We start from the raw sequence: 20,386 nt of genomic DNA on the forward strand, positions 1-20,386 counted from the left end.
AAGCCCAAAACAGCATGCCGACTGAAATCAATACAAGCAGCAAAAATTACACACCATAATATTTTGAAGATAAATGGAAGTCAATAAAAATTTGCTAAGTATTACTATAATAAGCGTTTCAAGTATTCTTGCTAGAGGAACATGTGAAAGGTATGAGATGTCAATGGCATCTTTGTTTTACCTGCAGCCCCTGTTTTGGCTAAGTTTCTATAAAAACATAGCAATGCTATGCTAATTACTTGTAAATTTTAGAAGATGACAATACCACAAAATCTGATGGTTTATAGTTTCTTTAGGTTTATCTATCTATACAACTTGTGAGATTGTGGCAGTGTGGTAGGCAGAATAATGACACACTGAAGATATCCATGTCCTAATCCCCAGAACCTGTGAATATGTTATGCTGTATGCCAAGGAGAAATTAGGGTTGCAGGTGGCATTAGGTTGCTATCAGTTGAACTTAAAATAGGGCGAGTATGTTGGGTTATCCAGGTGGGCCCAATGTAATCATAAGGGTTCTAAAACGTGAAAGAGGGAGATAGGAAAGAGAGATCCAGGACTTGGCCTAACGTTGCTGTCTTTGAGGAATAAGAAAGGGGTTTATGAGCCAAGGAATGAAAGAAGCCACCAGAAACTGTAAAAGGCACGGTTAACGATTCTTCCCTGGAGTTTCCAGAAAGGAGTGCAGCCCTGCCAACACCTTAATTTTAGCACTATGAGATCCATCTTGGACTTCTGAATGACAGAACTGTAAGATAATGCATTTGTGTTATTTTAAGCCACTGAGTTTTGTGAATTTGTTACAGTAGCCATAGAACTAGTACAGGCAGTTTTCTTTGTTTTCAACCCTTTTATTTTACTTTTCTAATTGCATTGGCTAATTGCATTATTTGCATTGCCTAATTGCATATTCTAATTGCATTGTTGCTTATATTAAATATACTATTAATATTTAATAGTATAATTAATTAGACTAATATTGCCTCTATTAATTTAATAGAAGAAATAGTGTTAAAATGTTCTTGTTTTTCATTTTAATAGAAATGTTTCTAACTTTTTGCTAATAAGAAATGTTTGCTATAGATTTTTAATATATTCATCACTATGTCAGGTTAAGAAAATTCCATTGTATTTCATCTTTTAAAATCGGAGAATACCTATTAAATTTTAATAAATATTATATCTTAATTTCCCCTTTTTTATATATTTCTTATTCTATTTTTGTATCCAAAATAGTATAATTAGGCTTTCTCCTTCTTTCTTACATTTTGGGAAAAGATAACTAGTCAGAGAGGAAAGTACTTTTTAAAAATTAATGAATATTTTGCCGGGCGCGGTGGCTCAAGCCTGTAATCCCAGCACTTTGGGAGGCTGAGGCGGGTGGATCACGAGGTCAAGAGATCGAGACCATCAGGTCAACATGGTGAAACCCCGTCTCTACTAAAGATACAAAAAAAAAAAAAATTAGCTGGGCATGGTGGCATGTACCTGTAATCCCAGCTACTTAGGAGGCTGAGGCAGGAGAATTGCTTGAACCCAGGGGGCAGAGGTTGTGGTGAGCCGAGATCACGCCATTGCACTCCAGCCTGGGTAACAAGAGCGAAACTCCGTCTCAAAAAAAAAAAAAAAAAAAAAAAGAAAAATTAATGAATATTTTAACCCTAAAAGGAGAAAAAAAAAACTTAATTGTTTTTGAGTTCTCAGAGCAGTACCAAAATTGTTAGATGAATTAAAGAAGAGAGAGCTGATTGTGGCAGTAAATTGTAGACAGTAAGTTGTGGGCAGTAAATCTAAAACAGCAAAAAAATGTGTGGCTGAAACTATTTAATGCTAAGTTTTGTTTTGTTTTGTTTTGTTTTGTTTTGTTTTGTTTTGTTTTGTTTTAAGATGGGGTTGCACCATGATGGCCAGGCTGGTCTTGAACTCCTGACCTCCGGCGATCCACCCACCTCGGCCTCCCAAAGTGCTAGGATTACAGGCATGAGCCACCATGCCCGGCCCTCTAATGCTAAGTTCTATAGTCAAACATCAGTGGTGGTGGTGGTGGTTGTTGTTTTGTTGTTGTTGTTGAGACACAGTTTAGCTCTTATTGCCCAGGCTGGAGTGGAATGTGTGATCTCCACTCACTGCAACCTCCACCTCCCAGGTTCAAGCGATTCTCCTGCCTCACTGACCTTAGGTGATCCACCTGCCTCGGCCTCCCAAAGTGCTGGGATTACAGGCATAAGCCACCACACCTGGCCTGTATTTTTTTTTTTTCTTTGTATAGATGAGATTTCACCATGTTGTCCAGGCTGGTCTTGAACTCCTGACCTCAGGTGATCTACCCTTGGCCTCCCAAAGTGCTGGGATCATAGGCATGAGCCACCACACCAAGCTGAGTCAAACATCTTTATCCATTTTTTTTTTTGTTATCCCCTGCTTTTATGTTTGTTCTCATTTTCTGAAGGTAGATGGAATAGTATAGGACTTTCCATAATTATTCAGTGTCAAGACAGCTAAGATATTTGATTCTTTGTCCATTTACTAAATAACCATAGATGAGGTCAACAATTATTTCCTCCACAGTTTGACCTTTCAGAATTCCTTTCTTAGCCAGTGACTTGATATATTTGCCCATTATAAATACGACTAATTTTCTTTCATTGTTTCTGTATTCCAACCTTATTTTTAATTTGTAAGTATCAACTCATAATTTGGAAAAGTTTATATCTACTTGACTGCCTTTTATGTACTCCACCGTAAAACGTTTCCCAGATGGGACTTTATTACTTTAGAACTTGTCATTGCCTGTGAATGATGGATTTGGTGGATGCTGAAAGCAGGCTTCAATTCAAGCTAATAAGTGAATCCTGGTGCATTTAAGGGTGGAGCTATGAGAGGGGATTGCGGGTTGAGGGCAGTGGAAATGAAAAGGAAGTGGAAAAGAATGCCAAAGAGTGAGGAGTTATAGGGGAAGACAGCTCTGAATAGTCACTCTTTGGAACAACTCCTGTGATGGGAAAGCCAGTTGAGCAACAAGGCTCTGCATACCTCAGTTACAGGAAGTTTGATTGAATTGGAGCAAATACTGCTGTAGAACAGCATTTCCTAAACTGTGTCTATGAAAGATATATCTTCTATCCCTATAATAGACATTCCAGTTCATATTCTTTTTGTTTTTGACACCAAGTTTCGCTCTTGTTTGCCCAGGCTGGAGTGCAATGGAGTGATCGTGGCTCACTGCAACCTCTGCATCCCAGGTTCAAGTGATTGTCCTGCCTCAGCCTCCCTAGTAGCTGGGATTACAGGCAAGTACTACCATGCCTCGCTAATTTTGTATTTTTAGTAGAGATAGAATTTTACCACATTGACCAGGCTGGTCTCTAACTCCTGACCTCAGGTGATTGCCCACCTCTGTCTCCCAAAGTGCTGGGATTACAGGCATGAGCCACCATGCCCGGCCCCCGTTCATATTCTTATGTTGCATTATCTTCTTTGTGGAATACTCAGTACTATTTTGTTGGATAATTATTTTCTGGAGGACATAGCTTGGTTCAGAAGAAGTAAAAAACATCCCCCGCCTCCCCACCAAGTCTTTTCTGCTATCACTATTGGATGTTGATACTACATAGAATAGGAAGGAAAATGCACAGACTCATGTCCCTTGTATTGAGGGATTCTTTATTATCAATTATGAATCAGTAGAAAAGTCATGCAGATTTTAATATGCATTACGTGCTCACTGTTGCATTGCATATTCACACACCCAGTTGCTCGTATTATCCCTGGATGACTTGTTCTCTTTTTTTTGGGGGGGGGGGGTTAATTGCTTTCATTAATATATTTAATATATATTGAGTGCCAACTATGTGCTGGACAATTAAAGACATCAGGGCGGACAACATAGAGCTCTCTCTCTTTATGCAGCCATAGCATTTCTTTCTTTTTTTTTTTTTGAGATGGAGTTTCACTCTTGTTACCCAGGCTGGAGTGCAATGGCACGATCTTGACTCACCACAACCTCCACCTCCTGGGTTCAGGCAATTCTTCTGCCTCAGCCTCCTGAGTAGCTGGGATTACAAGCACATGCCACCATGCCCAGCTAATTTTTTGTATTTTTAGTAGAGACGGAGTTTCACCATATTGACCAAGATGGTTTCAATCTCTTGACCTCGTGATCCACCCACCTCGGCCTCCCAAAGTGCTGGGATTACAGGCTTGAGCCACTGTGCCCAGCTGCCACAGCATTTCAAAAGTGCTATGATCCATGAAGTGCAAGAGGCAAAGGGAGCACAGAGGAGAGCTATGCAACCAACACTGGAAAATCCAGAGATGCTTCCCCAGAGGCAGCAATGTCTAAGATGAAACTTCTCTCTTTTTTTTTAAGACCTCCGCCTTGGGTTCAAGCAATTCTCTTACCTCAGCCTCCTAGTGGCTGGGATTACAGGCACCCACCACCAAACTTGACTAATTTTTTTTGAGATGGAGTTTTTCTTTTGTTGTCCAGGCTGGAGTGCAATGAGGCAATCTCAGCTCACTGCAATCTCTGCCTCCCAGGTTCAAATGATTCTCCTGCCTCAGCCTCCTGAGTAGCTGGGATTATAGGCACATACCACCACACCCGGCTAATTTTTGTATTTTTAGTAGAGACAGGGTTTCCCCATGTTGGCAGGCTGGTCTCAAACTCCTGAACTCCGGTGATTCACCCACATTGGTTTTCCAAAGTGCAGGGATTACAGGCATGAGCCACTGAACCCAAACCCAGCCTCTTTTTTTTTTTTTTTTTTTTTTTTAAAGCCTCTAGACAAGTTCAACTACACTGAGACTTAAAGGATAAGTAGAAGGTAGGGAGGCAAGGTGGGCTTTTAGATTAAGGAGGGATAAAGCAGTGGCAGAGAGAAAGTCTGGAAATGATAGAGAAGAGCCTGGTTGAATAACAGAAAAATAAATGCACAATGTCTAGATGAATTATAAGGAAAAGAATGATGAGAGGTAAGGCTAGAGGAGTAGATACAGACTGAATAAAGAAGGGCCTTATAAATGGTAAGGGATTTGAGATTTATCCCGAGAGAAACAGCTTCAAGTTAAGTGTTTTAAGCAGGGAAAAATTCTGGCTACCGTATGTAGGGCAGGACCAACCACTGTGAGACCTGCTATTACAGTAATTCAGACAAGACACAAGTTACCAGGCCTTAGCTTCTGGCCATGCAGTGCTGTGAAGATGGCAGTTGTAGTTTATATTGAGTCAGTAGAATCTGCTGGTCATGAAGAGTGACTGAGGATGATGAGGGTAGAGTCAGATGTGACTGGTAAGTTTTGGTTTCATCAACTGTGTGAATGGTGATAATATTCCCTGTGATGGGGGCAGAGGAGGAGGAATGTGGCAGAGGGGCAGTGGGCAAGATCAGTTCTGCACGTGTTGAGTTTGAGGTGCCTCTTGCACATCCAGAAGCACGCAGCTGTAATCAAAACTGGAGTTTGGGGAGAGATAGTGCGTATTGGTGGTAAGTTAATTTCTAAGGCTTTAGGAGCTCACTAGGGGAGAGAGTAGTTTCACTATGTGTTTGGGGCACGGCTTAATGGCTTGAGGAGGGCCGGTCACAGTGGCTCATGCCTGCAATCCCAGGACTTTGGGAGGCCGAGGCTGGTGGAACACCTGAGGTCAGGAGTTTGAGACCAGCCTGACCAACATGGAGAAACCCCGTCTCTGCTTAAAATACAAAATTGGCCAGGCGTGGTGGTGCATGCCTGTAATCCCAGCTACTGAGAAGGCTGAGGCAGGAGAATCATTTGAACCCGGGAGGTGGAGGTTGTGGTGAGCCAAGATCTCACCATTGCACTCCAGCCTGGGCAACAAGAATGAAACTCTGTCTCAAAAAAAAAAAAAAAAAAAAAAAAAATTGAGAAATGAATGAAAGGTGAGGCAGTGGGTATGGTGAGTACATAATCACCTTCCTAGAAGTCAGTCTTGAAGGGGCAGCAAGAAAAAAAAAAAAAAAAAAAAAAAATCCCAGTAGCTAAAGGGGCTCACAGGATTGAGGAAAGGCCTTTATAAAAATGGAAGATATCCAAATAAATGTTTTAGTCAAAGGGAAGGACAAGTTGAAATAACAGGACACGCCGGGCGCAGTGGCTCACGCCTGTAATCCCAGCACTTTGGGAGGCCGAGGCGGGTGGATCACGAGGTCAAGAGATCGAGACCATCCTGGTCAACATGGTGAAACCCCGTCTCTACTAAAAATACAAAAAAAATTAGCTGAGCATGGTGGTGCGTACCTGTAATCCCAGCTACTCAGGAGGCTGAGGCAGGAGAATTGCCTGAACCCAGGAGGCGGAGGTTGCGGTGAGCCGAGATCGCGCCATTGCACTCCAGCCTGGGTAACAAGAGCAAAACTCCGTCTCAAAAAAAAAAAAAAAAAAAAAAAAAAAAAAAAAAAAAGGAAATAACAGGACAAAGTCTAAGAAACCTGGGGTGGATGTGGAGCATTTGTGGCAGAGGTTAGCCTTAAGCAGGGAGAGTGACATCATTTTCAATTATAGTAGAAGGGAAGAAGGAATCAAAGATGTAGAGGGAAGCACACTTTCAGTCTGCTGGAGGAGTGTGAGACAGTCTCTGTGGATTTCTTTTCTTTTGTGAATGCAAGATCATCTACTGAGAATGACAAGGGAAGAAATTAAAGGAGAGCAGAAAAAGTTTGAATTACCACCACGATTAGGGAAACATAGACGGTTGGTTGTTGGTAGTTGGTTGTTGTTGTTGGTAGAATGCACAGGTGAATTTGGAGACTTCGAATTTATGATGAACCAATCTGGGCTACTGAGTGATTTTTCTGCCATAGCACTGAGTGGACAGCACCAGGAAAAGATGCGGAAAAGGTGGACAGCTGGGCTATTATATTTGGCTTTTGCCAAGTGGGCACACGAAAGAACAATGGGGTAAGGAAGTTGTTGGCAACAGTGTAGGTGAAAGTTTGTTCTGTGTAACCTAAGTTGGAGAAAAGTGGAGCTGTGGGGCATGGTGAGGTGGGCCAAGACGTAAAGGCAATGGAGGTGGTTGTTAAGAGCAAGAACGGGTACAGTGTGAGTCATTGGGAAGGAAACCCTGGCAGGATAGGAGAGAGTCCTCAGATTGGGAGATTTGAATGCATTATTTCAGAGTTGGAGCAGCTTCAGGGACTGACAAAATCAGTGTGTCAGGGAAGTGAGTGGCAGAATTGGAGAGAGCAAAGTCATTAGAAACGAGGTCTGAGAAGATACCAGAATAAGCTGTTGGTTATATTGCCCATGTTGACGTGTAAGCCACCTCAAATGATAGCATATGGGGGGAAAATAAGACTGTGAACCATGCACTAACAAATTCAATGAATGAAGGGAATGACCGAGAAGATGGCTGCAAAGAAGGGCAGAGGGTGCCCGTAACCAGTTAGCATAAGACTCAAAGAAGTGGGGCTTTCTACACATGGGCGAAAAATTAATTGTGTGGGATCGGCAATAAGGAGCAATGTGAATGCCAAACTTCCCATCTAAGCAGGAGAATTGTGGAAAAATTAGCACCCTCCACTTGAAGGAGCTGCAAAAGAGTGACCTCAGAATTTCAGTTAAGACACTGATAAGGAGAGAAAATTCATAGAAGAGGTTTATAGTAAAAGGAAGGTCACCACTCTGAATTAATGTCACTTATATTTTAGTAAAATAGCTAAACTAGCGGTGCTTCTCAAGGTGTGGACCTTAGATTAAGTGTATGACCACCACCTAGGATCTTGTTAAAAATAGAAATCTCAAGTCCAATATCAGATCTCTTGATTCAGAAATTTAGTGGGACCCAGCTCTTTTCACAAGCTTTCCAGGTGATTCTGATAAATGCTGAAGTTTGAGAACTCTCAGACTAGATATACCTTCCTAACATGAAGAGTCAATGAAAAGCCAACAAAGGCAAATAGACAGAGTTAGAAGGCAAACATTTGATGTTTAAATAGGTAACATGCACACTGTACAAAAGTGCAGAGGGATCGCAACAAAATTGTGGTCCTCAGTTTTATTGGCTTGCTCTAAACGCATCAATCATCATGGGCTTCCTGCTCTTTACTCCTGTTCTCCATGGAGTGATTCAAACCTTCTCTACTTTAAGTTCTTCATCCTCCATGAACACTTATTAGGTGATATTCTACCTACCACCAAGCAGGTGATATTACACCATACTTTATATAAAACATATCTTTAGACTTGAAAAAGGTCGTAACACGTCTTGCCTTAGTTTGAGAACTAGCTATCATATTACAGACGAGCTTTGTGGATTGTTTTTTTGTTTTTGTTTTTCATTTCCTTGATGAAGAATATTTTTATTTTTTAAAATTATACTTTAAGTTATGGGGCACATGTGCAGAATGTGCAGTTTTGTTACATAGGTATACACATGCCATGGTAGTTTGCTGCATCCATCACCCTGTCACCTACATTAGGTATTTCTCCTAATGCTATTCTTTCCCTATCCCCCGACCCCCTGCTATCCCTCCCCAGCCCTCCACCACACCCAACGACAGGCCCCAGTGTGATGTCTCCCCCCAACCCTGTGTCCATGTGTTTTCATTGTTCAGCACCCACTTGTGAGTGAGAACATGCAGTGTTTGGTTTTCTGTTCTTGTGTCACTTTGCTGAGAATGATAGTTTCCAGCTTTCTCCATGTCCCTGCAAAGAACATGAACTCATCCTTTTTAGTGGCTGCATAGTATTCCATGGTGTATATGTGCCACATTTTCTTTATCCAGCCTGTCATTTATGGGCATTTTGGTTAGTTCCAAGTCTTTGCTATTGTGAACAGTGCTGCAATAAACATAAGTGTGCATGTGTCTTTATAATAGAATGATTTATAATCCTTTGGATATATACCCAGTAATGCGATTGCTGGGTCAAATGGTATTTCCAGTTCTAGATCCTTGAATCACCACACTGTCTTCCACAATAGATGAACTAATTTACACTCCCACCAACAGTGTAAAAGTGTTCCTATTTCTCCACATCCTTTCCAGCATCTGTTGTCTCCAGATTTTTTAATGATCCCCATTCTAACTGGTGTGAGATGGTATCTCAATGTGGTTTTGATTTACATTTCTCTACTGACCAGTGATGATGAGCATTTTTTCATATGTTTGTTGGCCTCATATATGTCTTTTGAGAAGTGTCTGTTAATATCCTTGGCCCACTTTTTGTTTTTTTTTTCTTGTAAATTTAAGTTGCTTGTAGATTCTGAATATTGGCCCTTTGTCAGATGGGTAGACTGCAAAAATTTTTTCCCATTCTGTTGGTTGCTAGTTCACTCTAATGATAAGAGCTTCTGCATGGCAAAATAAACTAAGTTTAATTAGATCCCATTTGTCTATTTTGGCTTTTGTTGCCATTGCTTTTGGTGTTTTAGTCATTAAGTCCTTGCCCATGCCTTTGTCCTGAAGGGCATTGCCTAGGTTTTCTTCTAGGGTTTTTTTCGTGTTAGGTATTACATTTAAATCTTTAATCTATCTGGAGTTAATTTTTTCATAAGGTGTAAAGAAGGGATCCAGTTTCAGCTTTCTGCATATGGCTACCCAGTTTTCCCAACACCATTTATTAAATAGGGAATCCTTTCCCCACTTATTTTGTCAGGTTTGTCAAAGTTCAGATGGTTGTAGATGTGTGGAGTTACTTCTGAGGTCTCTGTTCTGTTTCATTAGTCTATATCTCTGTTTTAGTACCAGTACTATGCTGTTTTGATTACTGTAGACTTGTAATATAGTTTGAAGTCAGATTGCATGACCTCCAGCTTTGTGTGGTTGCTTTGTTTTGTTTTTTGTTTTGCTTAGGATTGCCTTGGCTATGCAGGCTCATTTTTGGTTCCATATAAAGTTTAAGGTGTTTTTTGTTTTGTTTTGTTTTGTTTTGTTTTCCAATTCTATGAAGAAAGTCAGTGGTAACTTGATGGGGATACCAGTGAATCTATACATTACTTTGGGCAGTATGGCCATTTTTACAATATTGATTCTTCCTAACCATGAGCATGAAATGTTTTTCCATCTGTTTGTGTCCTCTTTTATTTCCTTGAGCAGTGGTTTATAGTACTCCTTGAAGAGGTCCTTCACATCCCTTGTTACTTATATTCCTAGGTATCTTATTTCTTTTGTAGCAATTGTGAATAGGAGTCCACTATTTTGATAAGAGTCAAATCCACTAGATTTGACTCTTTGTTACTGGCATATAGGAATGCTTGTGGGTTTTGCACATTGATTTTGTATCCTGAAACTTTGCTGAAGTTGCTTATCAGCTTTAGGAGATTTTGGGCTGAGATGATGGGGTCTTTTGAATATACAATCATGTCATCTGCAAATAGAGACAATTTGACTTCTTTTCCTAATGGGATACCCTTTATTTCTTTTTCTTGCCTGATTACCCTGGCTTGAACTTCCAATACTATGTTGAATAGGTGTAGTGAGAGAGGGCATCCTTGTCTTGTGCCAGTTTTCAAAGGGAATGCTTCCAGTTTTTGCCCATTTAGTATGATATTGGCTGTGGGTTTGTCATAAATAGCTTTTATTATTTTTAAGATATGTTTCATTGGTATCTAGTTTATTGAGAATTTTTAACATAAAGGGCTGTTGGATTTTGTTGAAGGCCATCTCTGCATCTATTGAAGTAATCGTGTGGTTTTGTCTTTGGTTCTGTTTATGTGGGTTATGTTTATAGATTTGCATATGTTGAACCAGACTTCCATCCCAAGGATGAAGCCGACTTGATCTTGATGGATAAGCTTTTTGATGTGCTGTTGGATTTTGTTGGGCAGTATTTTATTGAGGATTTTTGTATCAATGTTCATCATGTATATTGGCCTGAAATTTTCTTTTTTAGTTGTGTCTCTGCAAGGTTTTGGTATCAACATAATTTTGATACCAAATTTTGATACCAAATTAAAAATGAGTTAGGGAGGATTCCCTCTTTTTGTATTGTTTGAAATAGTTTCATAAGGAATGGTATCAGCTCCTCTTTGTACCTCTGGTAGAATTTGACTGTGAACCTATCTGGTCCTGGACTTTTTTAGTTGGTAGGCTATTAACTGCTGCCTTAATTTCAGAACTTGTTATTGGCCTATTCAGGGATTCAACTTCTTCCTGGTTTAGTCTTGGAGGGTGTAAGTGTCCAGGAATTTATCCATTTCTTCTGGATTTACTGGTTTATTTGCACAGAGGTATTTGTATTATTCTCTGATGGTAGTTTGTATTTCTGTGAGATTGATGGTGGTATTTTATCATTTTTTATTGCATCTATTTGATTCTTCTCTCTTCTTAGTCTGGCTAGTGGTCTATCTATTTTGTTGATCTTTAAAAAAAAAAAAAAAAAAAAAGCTCCTGGATTCATTGAATTTTTTTCTTGAAGGGTTTTTTTGTCTATCTCCTTCAGTTCCACTCTGATCTTAGTTATTTCTTGTCTTCTGCTAGCTTTTGAATTTGTTTGATCTTCCTCTTCTAGTTCTTTTAATCATGATGTTAGGGTGTCAATTTTAGATCTTTCCTTGTTTCTCTTGTGGGCATTTAGTGCTATAAATTCCCCTCTAGACACTGCTTTAAATGTGTCCCAGAGATTCTGGTACATTGTGTCTTCGTTCTTGTTGGTTTTGAAGAGTGCCTTCATTTCATTATTTATCCAGTAGTCATTCAGGAGTAGGTTGTTCAGTTTCCATGTAATTGTGTGGTTTTGAGTGAGTTTCTTAATCCTGAATTCTAATTTGATTGGACTGTGGTCTGACAGACTGTTTGTTCTGATGTCCACTCCTTTGCATTTGCTGAGGAGAGTTTAACTTCCAATTATGTGGTCAATTTTAGAGTAAGTGTGATGTGATGCTGAGAATAATGTATATTCTGTAGTTTTGGGGTGGAATGAACAAAGATGAGTGCTAGAACTCACCATTCCACAGTGTGTATATTTCAAAACATGTTTTGACCATAAAACACAAAATTTTATCTTTCAATTATAAAAGCATAATATAAGAAAAGTAAGCAGTGAGAAGTATTTTATTTGGGACTTGCAAATAATTGGTATCTTTGTGGAAGCATTTGGTCATTCACCATTCATTAAATACTGAGTTATTATGTGCTACATTCTAATAATATACTGATAACTAATTTGGTAGGAGGATGGTAACAGGCAGCTAAATATAAGGTAACTTAATTCATCAAAATGGGAAATAGTGGAAGAAAATTAGGAGGGGAAGATAAGTTTGCGTGCATTATTACTTAACAAAGTTCTAGTTTTAGAAAATCCCTACAGCTAGGTATGTGCACCAGGATAAATGAGATTACAACATCGTAGAAGAGTAGAATAAAATTCTTTATGAATAGCGATTTTTTTTGTTTGTTTGTTTTGTTTTTTTTTTCAAAGCACAGAGTTTCCCATGAGTCATAGTGAGTGATATTAAGTGGGGCTACACCTATTTCTGCCTGTTGGTTTCCAGACTCATGTGTGCTTTCTACTGGGATAGAAGGCCATAAAGAATTCCCTAAGCAGAGCATGCATTCTATTTTTTTTTTTTTTTTATGAATAGTCTTTAAATAAAAGAGGCCAAGGTTTTCATGAACATCAATAAAGCTTTATAACAATACAATTCATTATCATTGTTTGGATTAATATTGTAATAATTACACACTTTTTACATTATGAAAATAAAACATAAATAGTGTAAAAATAATTCTGAAGATCAACTTCTCACAAACTAAGAACCCTGAAAACAAGTTAAAAAGCAAATAAAAACAAATTCAAAACTGAACACAATGCAATTATCTCCAAATCGCAAATCAAAAAACTTATGCATCTTTTGATTCAGTAATGTCAGCTGGAGAAATTACAATGAAATTAAAATAAGAAATCGAACAGGGAGAATTCATTCTTTCAATTATTTACACTACTGAGATAAACAGGTTTGTGCCATATTTACAGTGATAAAACATAACACATTCTTAGAATAATCAATTACATAAGACTGGCCCACAAACATTTAAAAAAATATGCAGTGTAATGCTTGCCAAAATATTTTTTTGCATATTCCACTTATTTGTATTTATGTGAGTTTTTGGCAATATAAAAATAGCTGCACATAGAGATGAAATTTAAAATGTAGAAAATACAAATAAAAATATATTTTCTAAAGAAAAATCAGATACATCTTTTAAAAATGTTATTAAGTTGAATGAAACATTTACAACAGCATAAAGAATATTCACATAAATGTCAACAATATGTAAGACATTCTTTTGTGAATCCAATTCATTAATATTTCTGAGATAGGTGAGAATATCAACTACATTTTCAGAAATGTTAGTACTTTTTTTGTTAAGTTGTTAATAAATCACGTATAACAGTTTAGGTTGAAAAAGTCTTCTTATTCCCAAAAGGATAGTTCTGTCAATAAGCAACATAGGCTATTTTATGCACTTAAATATTTTGAAATGAAAAAGCCATTAAAGTGTTTATTAGTGTGGAGTTAGCAAAAACCAAACTCCACTAAAAATGTAAGTTAGAGGAGTGTCTCTGCTGTGGCAATTTATTTTGGCAACAGATCCAGCCAATATAAAGATATCCCAAGAAAAATGGAAAGAAATAGGAACTGACAGTCCTTTTTAGTCTAAAACAATTGGCATAATCATAATTGGTCAGGCTTGTTAATTCCACTAGGGATATATGATTTTTTATAGCCTGAATCATGTATGATTGTTCTATTTTTAGAAAGATAAGTTCATAGAAACACTGTCTTAACTTCCAAGAGATAGAAGAAGCTTTGTTTTTACAAATTAGAAAATCTGATTTTTTTGTAGTGTGAAATATTAATATAATTTGATTATTAGGAAATAAGGAAAAACGGTATTTCAAATATCAGCATCTGTAAGTCACTCATGATCTCTTACTAGAAGATGTTAAAGTACCATCACACAAGTGTAGCCCAATTCTGGGTAAGAGAATATATAGTGGGGAAAGAAAGGATAACAAATGATGTTAACTTTTCATGCATCAATAGTAACATTAGAAAAAAAACCTTGGAAATTAAGTGCATTTCCTAAGTGATAAAGATATAACATAGCAAGGCAATTTTGCCATTGGTGCTGACATGCTGATTTGACAATTCTCTAAACCAGCATATATACATATGCTAGCATATGTATATATGTCTATCAATGTAGATAGAAATATATAGACGGGGACATGGAGTATAAACTACTTGATGTGCAAGTTCTTGCTGTTCCATCAGAACATCGTATACACAAACTGTTAAGTTCAGAAACAAGACCCTTCTTCTGGTAGGAATTAAAGATATTCTAATGTTCTCTATAAAATCACATGAGAAAATCCTCCGACTGCTTTTGTTAATGAAAAATGAAATTTGAAGAAAAAAAATTAGGTGTATTTGTGCACTGGGTACTCTATACGGTGTGTGTGCAGACTTTTCTAATGCTGGTTTTGTCATGTTTCATCAAATATCAGCCAAAAGATGAGTGAATGAAAAAGATGACACGTGAAAGTAGATAAAGCATATGATGCATGAAATGAATATGAAATAAGAGGATCCATGATCCGAGTAAACACACATCATCTATAGGTACACTGTTTTGTTTTACATTAAGAAAGCCTGGTCATTGGACCATAATTATAGCAAATTCATGAACTTTAAAAATAAAATCACACACTAATGATTTAGGAATGCTATTCAAAGGGAAATAAAATTATCCATAGTAGTTGCATCGTCCATAAGAGAAAAAGGAAAAGAAATACATTAGCACCAACCAACATAAATGAAAAACAATTTTAAATCTAAAGCACATATCAATTTGCTATCCTTGATCAGAAATAGAAACTGATCTTGCCTTATTTCCAATGTGTCTTTCATGTATATTTTCTCAACCCTCTATCTAATAATGTAAATTAAAAGAAAGAAATCTTTAAGGAAAGTATGTTATCTACCAACATATATCAACAAGCAATTCTTTCGTTGACTTAGAAATTAAGAATTCTCTATATTGATGACAAATGGATGATTGAGAACATTTATAGTAACCAAAAATTTAATATTATCCACTGCGGTTAAGACCTAGCAATTCCACTGAACAAAGATGAGTATTGTCTTCTGTTTGTTTTTCCCAAGTAAATAAATGTAATGGAATTTTATAACCTCATCTAATCATGAAATAAGTCCATGTTGTCAAATCAGTTATAGCACGAAAACTCAATGTACACACAGAACAGAAAAGTATTCTTTGAAGGGCTGTATTTCAAAAACATTTTTTTATACATAAAGTGTTTTCTTTTGATGTTGAGGTATCATCTCCTGCAGCTGTGCAAGTTTTAAATAGTGATCCATCTCAATACCTCTTTCTACTAGAGGAGCAGAAAAAGAAAAGAAAAAAATATAGCCACTGGACACTGTAGTTTGTTTTCCTGAAGAGAATGTAGTTCTACCCACTTCAGTTCATTTTTTCCAAACCATTTAAGACAAATTGTGTCAGACACTGAGCAAAAAATACCTTATCCTAGCGCCATGCCATACAAGAAATTGTTAGAAAATGCCCTCCATTATTTTCAAAATGTTAAACTGGCTTAGGGGTGTGGAATGTTACCAGAAATGTTACTAATTAGACTGATCTAATAGTTTAAACATCTTTCAACCTTAAAAATGTAATAGGAAAAGAAGATGCCATTTTGTATGATTGTTATTTGGTTACATAGCATACATGAGATCACGAGGATTTTAGGTTCCTTGTCTTACCGTTATATCTTAACTATAAGCCAATGATGAGTTAATTTCCCTTCTGGTGGTGAAACCTATGCATGAAACTAAAAATCTTTCCACAAGATGGCATCAAGTCAGAAGAGAAATTAAATTTTCTAATGGGCTGAAAGGGTGCCTAGCTCCTCATTGATAATGTTTCTTTTAATGTAACACTTCCACTTAGAATAAGCCATTTTGAAACATGCTGCCAACTCTTTACTGTGCAAAGAAATGCTCTAATACGGTTAGGTAACATTTGAGCAAGTAGATGAAAAATACTGTTGATGGCAACTATATTTCACAGCTTTCTGAGATCTCAGATTTGGTCTGTGGATATGAGGATAAGACAAACATTTAGAAATGTTAAAAGGAGAAAGCTAAATATAGACAAAACTTAAAATCATAAAAATAGAAATTAGTTATCAAATGTGACAATCTTGGCTTTATATTAACCGATAATCTTCACGTACATTACATTTATCAGGTAAAAAAAGTCAAAACATACTAGAAAATGCTAAGCCTTCATGCTTTACAATGATTAAACTGAAAGCGGAGCTTCTTTTATATCCAATTATCCAAAACAAGAGAGAAGTCAGTAAAAGGTCATTTTGACTATTGGAGCCAAATTTTTATGATTTGAAGACTTCTTTTAAAAAAAAATTGTTCAAAACAGATGTGACGAAAACTGAAATGAGTATTTTCTCAATATTCCTGGGACTAAAGAAAGAAAAAGGAAAAAGCATTAAAAAGAACAAAAAATATCTTTGTTTCTAGAACTCTGCAGGAAATGTTTGATATGGGTTGGATCTTAGGAGGAAGGAAAGCTCTCACAACTTTGGCACAGATTGTCCCAGTAAGCTCTCCTACATTTTCAAGAGAGGCGATTTTGGTTGATCCCTTCTCAGAACATGTTATTTCTTCAGCAACCCAAGTTTGGGTGGGATGCACATCCCTTTTTCCTCAGGGATAGGGGCTGCCATTCCAAGAGTCTCCTATTCCAAAAGAAGTGCTGCACCTCTGTCATTTTTCAAAAGCACCCATATTAACACTTGCTGAAATAGTTTATTTTTATATTTTTAAAGTCTGCGATTCTGCACATTTGCATTTGTAAACCTCTTTCCTACTTGGTCACACGAGAGACAGTGCTGGAGGCTGAATCGGTCCTCTTCCCGTGTCTTCACTGCCAACGGCAGCCCAAGGAAAACTGGCAGCAGCAACAGGCTCAACCCCTTCGTATTTTCAGCCAAAGTGGCCACGTGAGCCCACAATAATGGAAGCTGTGGATCTGCAGTCAGGACTGCAACTCCCTCAAAATACAAGACAAATTGTGTGTGTGCTCTCCACCACCTTATCTCTTTTTGGCAATAAGCCACGGTGTAACCCCCTTGAGATGACAAAAGGAATAAAAGCTCAGACGTGATGGAAGGACTTGTGATTAGCATGCTAGCATCTGAAGTTGCACAGCAAGCAGGTTTGGCACACAGTCATGCTTTTTTAGTCAGTTTCAACAGGTGGTGTAGGTTTGAGTCCACACCAACATGAATGGTGAACGGGAATGTGACAATCAACTTTAACATCAGTCAGTATAGTATATTTTCATAGCTTCTATATTTGGTCACCATTTCATGTAAATTATTTCATGGCACTTTTTGTTCATGCACTTAGCAAGCCCAAAGAAGGAAAATAGCTAGTACAATCATTCTCTACCACTGATTTGTCCATATAAATACATATCTTCTCATGAGATAGAGATATTGATCTATATTTTTTGCAGGCTTTTCACTGGTTTCACAAATTGCCCAATTTCAGATGTAAGTGGAGTAAAAATGGACATGTATACCACTGCCAACAGGAAGAAGCAGCCCTATGTAAACATGTATCAGACTCGTAAAATCTGCAATATAGTTTTCAACTATAAATATTAAAAGTGGACCATTATATACACAACTTCATGCTTGGAAGGTTAGATTCATCACTGCAGAAAAACAGACAACAAAAAGACAAATACATGGAATTAGTAGTCTTGAATTAAAATTTTAAATCAAGAAAACTGGTAGAACCTTGAATAGAGTCTATGAGCCAACTGATTGGCTTTCAATGAGCCAATTGATTATATGTGTGCTATATATTACTTCCTAAACTCGAGTATCATGGCAATTTCCATCTGAGGTTCATTTCACATTTTTCTTTTGCCACTGAGAATTTTGGGGTAAATGTTTTGCTCAGTAACTGTTCTGAGAAAGCAGAAAATTAGGATGTTTATCACATGTGCCATAATTAAATTTAATTCTGTATTTGTTACTTACATAATCTTCTGCAAGCTACAATACAACTGTGGAAAGGGCTGAGGATTGACCTCGATAATGCTGTTTACTTAAACACCTGACAGTAATCCTCTGTTCTTCAGTTCTTGGTTCCTCCTCCTCTTTGCTAACCCTACTCCGCTGTGACTATTGTGCAAGGTAGACCTGCCTGCTGTCAGGCCTTCAATCTATTAACAGGTTCCTTTGTGACCTAAGGTACCACAGATCTCTGGTTTCTCATTTTGAGCAGTCATAATTACTAAGGTTTTCCTAAAACTGCAGTTAAGTCAGAGGTCTGAGGAACAGAGCTCTTTGAGATATACATTTACAAAGCAGATCTTAGAGACTTCTTTGACATTTACTCAAAGAAAAATCAACAAGAAAAGTAGAATGTACAGAGAAGGAGAATAACAGGTCTCTTCATTCACCTTCCACAATGTATAGGGTCATCTTTAAATTTACTTATTAACATTTGTTTTTCTCTATTCAAGGAAAATAGATAGATGCTCTACTAGGTGTGCTTTGGAGGCTGCTTTCTGATCTCAGAGATGGAGTTCACTCAGTATTCTTGCATGTCATGCCAATGCCAAAAAAAATGTCTATAGGAAGCATTCCTTTCTCCAAACCCTCACTTAAATCTCTTAACTCTTCCTGTGTCCGTAAATTTAGAAAACTCAACTATATCTAGAAAGAAAACTAATTTAAACAAAGATCAAATAGTTTTAATATATAAATCATTGAGAGGAGCATGACCAAGAAGACATGGTAATTAATCACAGTGATTTACATGACTGCCACAATTTGAATTTTAAGTCGAACATTGCCACTGTGCCCTGCAGCCCAATAAACACAGCAGTGTTCAAAAGGGTGATAGACCCAAAATAGGACTCACTAAAAGTCATCTCCTGACCTTAAAAAATATGAACAACTTTATTTGATTATTTGATACAACAGCTAAGTTGACCACATAAGAAATTTGAGAAAATTTCATTTTCTAATTGCTTTTTTTCTCTCTGGCGATGGGTGGAAGAGGTTGATCAGAATGATTTGCATTTGTATGTGTTGGGTGGGTGTGGTAAACCGTACTAAAGTTTAATCATTTTTATTCTTTATGTAAGAAGATGCTAGATTCATAAGATCTTTTATGTAGCATACAGTGTCTATTCTGTGGAAAAAGTATTTAAAAGGGAAATTTCTGAATTTCTGATTTTATAATAGTATTCATACTACTACCAGGTTTGGCCATTTCATGAACCAAAAAGATGATGAGTCCTTTGATTGTTGCCATTTAAGGGTATAAACCCCTTTTTTTAAAAAAGGCAGTGATTAAGATGTGGCTAAGAACAATTGTAAACCCAAGTTCTGAGTGGTGTCAGAAGGCTGGATAAAATAAGCCTATTGAATCTCTTCTATGTAAAGTCTGCTAATGGCTGGATTAAAAAATCATTATACTATTAGATTACAGGGTAAAGGTTAGAGAGTAAGTGGTAATTCCAGCTCAAGATAGTATTAAAAATTCTGTGAACGGGGGTTATGATGGTGAAGGGATAGTTTTCTCAGGTGAAGAAGAATATGATGATAGATCCATTTTCATGAGACCCACTTGACCCCCTGTGTGATCAAGCTAATTATCTAAGAGGCTGAAAGTGGAGTATGGGAAGCTACTAAATAAATGACGCTACTGAGAGAGGTTTTTCTTTCCCTGGTCAAGTAGATGAAACTGATTAAGAAAGAGAGTGAGTTAACACTGCGTTTTCTCACCAATGGAGTTGCTAAGGTAAGAGGCAACTAAGAGTCAGGTTTCCCATCTTTCTGCATCGCTACATAGTTGTGCTATAATTTTGCTAATGAAGCATGCCTGTCCAAAATTACTGAATAAGCCTCAAAGTGCTGGAGAAAAAATTTCCAAATGATCGAAGCATCTTGTGCATTTCCTCAGCTCATTTTTACATTCTTGGAATGCCTTTATCCTTCAGTAGCATGTGCTTGCCTTTTATAATTAGATCCTCACCATTGTTGCATAAAGGTTTGGTATTCTCTGAATAGCACAGCTCATATGGATGAGCTCTTTCCTGCTTACAGTTCTACTGTTGCCTTCCATTGTTTCTCTCTCTTAGTTCTGGGTTCTTGGAAGGTCGTTGACCTATCTGAATTTGTTTCCTCATCTGCATCACTGAGGGTAATAAGACATTATGGGGTCATTGTGTGGGTCAAATAAAATGATATTCTCTATATGAAAAGGCTTATCATACAGCCTTTGCACATAGAAGATTCTCTATAAAGAATATACTCCCACAGTGACTATGGGCGGCCATATGAAGAGGCT

At 37.4% G+C, this 20,386-nt stretch overlaps 1 protein-coding gene across 1 annotated transcript in view; it reads right to left on the reverse strand.

Annotated features, from left to right (window-relative positions):
- Positions 1–13,333: 13,333 nt before the first annotated feature.
- COL25A1 (collagen type XXV alpha 1 chain) overlaps positions 13,334–20,386 on the reverse strand; it is a 523,121-nt gene continuing 516,068 nt past the window's right edge. Inside the window, exon 37 of the mRNA XM_074396556.1 lies at positions 13,334–17,732. Coding sequence (XP_074252657.1) covers positions 17,730–17,732 — 3 coding nt within the window. The 3' untranslated portion in view covers positions 13,334–17,729. The remainder of the gene's footprint in view (positions 17,733–20,386) is intronic.

Source organism: Saimiri boliviensis, chromosome 3 (genome assembly GCF_048565385.1).
Source record: "Saimiri boliviensis isolate mSaiBol1 chromosome 3, mSaiBol1.pri, whole genome shotgun sequence".
NCBI lineage: Eukaryota > Metazoa > Chordata > Mammalia > Primates > Cebidae > Saimiri > Saimiri boliviensis.